The sequence below is a fragment of the Lactuca serriola genome, chromosome 3 (genome assembly GCF_051521515.1).
Source record: "Lactuca serriola cultivar US96UC23 chromosome 3, Lser_US96UC23_V15, whole genome shotgun sequence".
NCBI classification, from domain to species: Eukaryota; Viridiplantae; Streptophyta; class Magnoliopsida; order Asterales; family Asteraceae; genus Lactuca; species Lactuca serriola.
Window position 1 is genome coordinate 234987970 of NC_136410.1, and position 6357 is coordinate 234994326.

The 6357-nt window shown below is 29.7% G+C and overlaps 1 protein-coding gene across 1 annotated transcript; it reads right to left on the bottom strand.

Moving 5' to 3' along the window:
• Window positions 1-3120: 3120 nt before the first annotated feature.
• On the bottom strand, window positions 3121-6085 carry LOC145093716 (methyl-CpG-binding domain-containing protein 5-like). The gene is made up of 3 exons (XM_079031948.1): window positions 5680-6085; window positions 3993-4109; window positions 3121-3619 (listed from the first exon to the last, which is right to left on the bottom strand). Exons 1-3 carry the CDS (start codon window positions 5977-5979, stop codon window positions 3398-3400), a joined length of 639 nt encoding a protein of 212 aa, XP_078888074.1. The 5' UTR covers window positions 5980-6085; the 3' UTR covers window positions 3121-3397.
• Window positions 6086-6357: the final 272 nt, after the last annotated feature.

A 6357-nucleotide genomic window follows, 5' to 3' on the forward strand; every position in this document is an offset into this window, starting at 1 on the left:
GCCACTAATTTATTATTGTTACCATTATTTTCGAGTCCATCTATGATGTCTCCGACCATGATTGGAATTTCTCCACTAGCTTTTGTGATTAATTCTCCAAAAATCTTCGATTGAAAAGAAACAGTGGAGATGAAGATGCGGGATATATATATATATATATATATATATATATATATATATATATATATATATAGAGAGAGAGAGAGAGAGAGAGAGATAGGGGGAGGGGTGAGGGTATCGGGTATGGGTGGAATGTTTTTATTTATTTATTTTTTTTTTTTTTTTGTGTATCGCATTTAAACAAAAATAATTGAAAAATAAAATAAAAAGGGTAAAGAAGTCTTTTTACATGGATCAGGACCAACAGTAAAAGTTTATTAAACCACAGGACCATGTTTATCAAAAAAATTAACAATGATTAAATTAATGACTTTTGGTAAACCATAGAAACATTTATGTAGTTTTGTCAAAAATTAACTAGTAATGTAAGTTAAAACTTTCATTGAATAGTAAAATAATAAAAACATGTGTTAAATTATTTTTGCATCATTTTTAGCGAACAAATAGTCTTTTGCTAAATATATCCTAATGATTCATTAAAAACACATATAAAACCCGAAAAATGAAGAAAAAAGACCACAAGGAAACAAACATTATGACTTTTACCAAGAAAAAACCTGAATTGGTTGATTTGATTTTTTTAGTCAAAATTCTAATTGTATTATACGAAAAAGCCATCAAGATAGATGGATAAGTATATAAGTATTTATTTTAGAGACCACGTTAGATTCAAAAAAATGGAATAATATACCATTGGGATAACTGAGTTTTTAACGATGGTGATCGTAAAATAATATTTCATGTATTTAAAAAAAAAAAAATAAAAAAAAAAAGCAGCTAGATTGTAATAGCATCAATCACCAAAAGCTCAATATTTGTCAATCATGATGACCAGGGACGGACCCAAGAATTTTCTAAAGAGGGGGCAAATATTTTTTTATAACGTTTTATGGATGCAAATATTTTTGTAAAGTCAAAACATATAATTTTGAAAGGTTAAAATATAATATTTTTTTAAAAAGAATTACTTTTTAATTAATTTTTTTTTGTTGTGGGAGCAGCTGCCCCCACTGTAGGACGGCCACTGATGATGACCATCCATGCAAAATTTTGAAGACTATGACAAAAAATACATAAAGATGCCAACCATAAGGACTAAAATTATAAATTACTCCAAAAAAATATTGACCAAAATAGTACATTTTAGAAAATATATACTAATAAACGGTAATTTATTTAAGACCTAACTAATACTAAAAGAAAATTAAAACTTCCCATCTCCGGGTCATTTCTTCTCTGCTAAACCGAAGATCCATAGCAAAATTTGTTGTTAAGTACATCTTAATCTATTACTATATTCTAGCCTAATTATTGTATGGTGGTGTCAATTAAAAGTTATAAAAAAATATAAAAAGACAAGTTGACTCCAAATAAAAAGTAACCAAACTCTAGATAAGGTTGTATCTTGAAAATAGACTAAGGTGTAGATAAAAATTCCCTGTATATAAAATATGTTTCAAACCACCCCATTTTGATAAATAAATTTCAAAACTATTACCCTTTGATACAAAACTGAGGGATGATTTATGCAACTTACTCTACCAAATATAAATATAGTAATACGCATTATAAACGTAATATTTGGTCCTGTAAAGTTCCACTCAGTCAAAGTCTTATGAATAGTCACCTTTTTGAAATTTACCAAACAAGTCTTTCTATTTATAGGAATAAATAACATTTGAAATATTCACATCTAGATAAGTTGAAAAGAGGAATTGATTAATTATATTATATTAAGTATTTATTTATGAGCATTACATAAAACAAAATTGTATAAACATTTTCAATCCATCCCTATACAGAGTATATTAAAAAGAGTGTGAGTGCATCATTATTAAACTATTAATGTTAAATAATCTAGACACCCATCCACATGAGCAAACTAAATTATGAAAACGCGTTATTCATTGACCAAACTCCACAAAACCTAACAGCTAATTCCACACACACCACCATTGATTATTCTATGCCTACTGCATTAAAGACTTGAATATTAACATAAGTACCCAATATGTAATAACAACCACATAAAATCTCCAAAATATTAAGAATCATTACAAAATATTCTGGGTAATATTCTATAAAAAAACAATTTTATATAGACAGTTGCTTGAACCTATATTATCTACAAATAAACTGATTCTAATTCTAATATATATACTAAATTTTTGCAATAAATACTAATATTACTGGATTTTCACGGACTTATTGGAAGAGCATTGTTGATTGTCATGAAAAACGTTGTGAACAAGCACATACAACAACACCATATCAATCCAGTTTGCTGAATCTTTACGAAAAGGCACCCTTGGCTTTGTTTGACAAATTTTTATCTGTTAGTGTATTCTATCTTCGTATAATTTTCGGGCCCATGGTCTCTTTTGTATTTAGCCTATACTTTGGTTATAATGTTTATGTATATTGCCAATTAATAAAGTTATCAATATGGGGAAAATATATGGGAAAGTAATTCGTATATAACAGTTTTTCTCAATATACAATAATTTATGCTTTATAAATTTATGCTTAATAAAGTTTACAATACAACATTTTAAAACACAAATTGTTATGTATCGAGAAAAATTGTTATGTACGAATAACTTTCCAAAATATATATCATCATAAACACTATACTTTATTATTCTTACCAATTATTAAACAATATATTTTATTTCCAATCCACAATGACAACCAACTTACAATTTTATATATATATATATATATATATATATATATATATATATATATATATTAAAAAAAAATTAAAACTACTCGAACACCCATTAAACCAACTCCTAATTTTATATCATTTGTCCATCAAACGACTTTGAACCCTCAACCTACTTGTTGAAAAACATGTTTCCAACAAACCTGTTACATCATCGTATTGATTGAGGGACACATTTGGTTTTCACATATTTTGATAATATGAAACCTAGTTGTTGTGTAACATTTGATGAGTTAGTTTCTTTGCTTATATGTAGGACAAGTAAGCTAATATCAGATATAAATGATCCATGCATGTGGATACCTTTCTAAGTTTTAGAATTTTTACTCCCCGCCTCCTTTTTCACCATAAAACTCAACTTTAAGAAAACCCAACCACCTCCCAAAAAACATCAAATAGCCAAACACATAGGCTATATCCAACAACATTACTCTAAATCCTTCCATTATCCATCCAAAAAACAAAAATAACAAAAAATTACAAACCATATTACCCGTTTCACTAAGTCTATATTACCTACAACACTACCAACAACCACATTCCATCCACTTAACTTTGGCATACATGATTGAAAACGGAGGCCCACTCTTGCTTAGTGGCAAGCGGTAGTTCCCAATCACCAATCCTAGGAGACCAAACATCCTCCGTCGCATATGTCAAACACCAACTAACTTTTTCCGGAGGATTCCGGAAATCAAAACTGAAAGCAGCATGAACTTTTTTCCTTGCACTTGTCTTCTTTTTACTACGAGGCGCCGAACCTTCGGATGCCTTAAAACAAACAATATCATTTATCATTTAATATACAAATACACAGATCGTGTTTGGCGCACCACAACTGGCTGATAAGATAACTTATTTTTTGAACTTATTAAAATTGTCGTGTTTGGCGAATCAAAAAATAGCTGATAAGCTAACTTTTAAAAAAACATTTTTTTCTAAATGTCTTTTTATGTCATTTTATATCTTCCATCGGGCTTATTAGCTACTTTTTACCAAACGACATTTTTTGTCGGCTAGATTATAAGTTGGTAACTAGCTTTTCATCTGACAACTAGCTTTTCAGCATGTCTGCCAAACATAAATATTAAAGATATGAAAAGTGAAAAATGAAAAACGAAATAATGTGGTCATTAGGTTTTACCGCATCATCGGAATTTGGAGTACTTGGAGTTGTCTTCTTTCGCTTGGCCCCGGTTTCAAGAAAGGTGAGGACTTCGTTTTTGGAGCGCAAACGTTGGCCCGATGGTGCGATATAGTACTGAAAGAAGTTCACATGAAAAATATATTGTTGGATGTTAAAAAATAACAATGTACTTTTGTTGATTTGTTTGTTATAAGTTTTTTAGTATTATAGTTCTATTTCTTTCTATTACGTATTTACAGTAGTGTACTTTAAACATTCTATCTGGTTATAGCAATGTCGTCTAAATACAAATAGTTTTAAAGTACACTGATGTAACAGAAAGAAATGAAAACTATTTGTATTTAGACAGACATCGCTATAACCAGATAGAATGTTTAAAGTACACTACTATAATAGAAAGAATGGAAGTATAATGTTGTAACAAAAGAAATTAAAAGTAGAATGTTCTAATAAACGAAACAATTAAAGTGGTACTTGCATTGAGTTTGTTATTATAGCATCATTATATTCTCATTTCTTGTTCTAACATTGTATTTCTGCAATTTCATCCGGAAACAAATAATTTTCATTTGCTATAATTAGATAGATTTTTCAAAGTCTAATGTCCTGATAAGAAAAAATATGTTGGTACTTGTAACCAGATAGATTTTCAAAGTACAATGCCTTAATAAGAAGAAGATTGGTGGAATAATGTAGCAATTATAGTACAATTCTTTAAGCAAATAAATTAAAGTAGCAAAGTACTTTCATTGATTTGTTTATTATAGCAATATAATTGCATTTCTTCCTATAAAAACATTGTCTTTAAACACTCTATCCAACTATAGCACTGTCATTCTATTACATGTAATTTTCATTGCCATAATTAGATGGATTTTTCAAACTATAATGTCTTTATAAGTAAAAGATCATAACTACAATGCTATAACTGTCTAAATTTGTTAAAGTGCAATGCCTTAATAAGAAAAAAATTGTAAGTATAATATTGCAATAAAAAGAAATGGACCTAGGATGCTTTAATACATAAACAAGTTAAAACTAGATTACAACTTCTTGCATTTAGCCCTATCTTTATAAGTATGATATATGCACTTAACATCAATACGTATATACTTTTTCATTATTTAGGGGGTTCAGAATAATCAGATTTGCAAGAAACACATAACAAGATACTATAAGAAAACAGATTATTAAGATAAATGTGGAATTATATAAGTGAAAGATTTATATAAGATATCACTTATTGAGTTGATTACAAGGTATATCTTTTGTTTAACACTTGTCCTCCTCATATATTCCTAACTAACTAGTAAAAATCCAACCAAATCATAGTAATTTGCACCATGAAAATAGCATCTTAAAGGGTATTTAGTTTATGATTTTATACTTCAAAATCTCAACTGAATATCGAACTTCGTTGGGCAAATACTAATTCTCTTTCAAATTTGCCCTCCTCTCCCTTTATACATTATCTAAATTGATATATTTTTCTTCCATAAGAAGCTCTAAACAACTTAAACAGCCTTCCAAAAATCAATCTTAAACTAACTACAGCTAGCATATGAAGAACTAGAATACATTATAGGAATGTTGTATGAATATATAGGGTTAACATTAAACGATTTTAAAATTAAGTATCTAAAAATGAAAGTTGTGTATACGAGAAAATAAATTGATTACCGACCCTGTCAACGGTGCCCTCGGTGGCACCAGAAGTACGTTTTCGCAGTATCATTTCAAAATTTTCCGGCAGCCATGAAGGCCGGGTATATTTCAGATGAATGGAGTCAGGGTTTGCTGATGCGTTCTCTGTTTCCTTGGAGGCATTCTGCTTCTGATTCTGGTCTCCTCCGTTGTTCGGATCTATGAATGATCCGGATCCCAGAAGTGGGTCTGGCGTAACAACCTGATCTTCGGACTCCGACGGGATTGTAATCGGCGTTGCTTGGTCGCCGTCGGCGGCAAGCGATTCTGAATTAGGCATGGTGTGACCAAGCTTTAGAGGTGTGAATATCGAGGGCTGGAGAGGAGGGGAGGAACTGGGTGGAGACTGGAGAGGGGAATGTGGGGGATGGTCTGCCCTCCCTGCTCGGGTTAATAAGTATTTTAATAATTTTATTTAAATTAAAGTTTTGTTTCAATATCATTATTTTGATTTTATTTAAATTAATGTTTTGTTTCGATATCATTATAAAAATTAATTTTTAAAATTTTTTAATATAGATAGTTATATGTTATTACATATCTACTCAGGTTTTTTCTAAATCTAAAAATCCTCTTATCTAATAAATAAGTACAATTTTACAGAGGACATTCTATTAGTCTCTCCCAATTGATTTATCCCGCCAATTCCATTTAAGTG

Excerpts from the sequence above, each read along its gene's own strand:
- LOC145093716 (XM_079031948.1), bottom strand. The coding sequence starts at position 5,979 with ATGCCTAATTCAGAATCGCTTGCCGCCGACGGCGACCAAGCAACGCCG. Across the intron at positions 4,110-5,679 it reads CCGAGGGCACCGTTGACAGG|TACTATATCGCACCATCGGG; the intron begins GTCGGTAATCAA and ends AACTTCTTTCAG. Across the intron at positions 3,620-3,992 it reads CTCCAAATTCCGATGATGCG|GCATCCGAAGGTTCGGCGCC; the intron begins GTAAAACCTAAT and ends GTTTGTTTTAAG.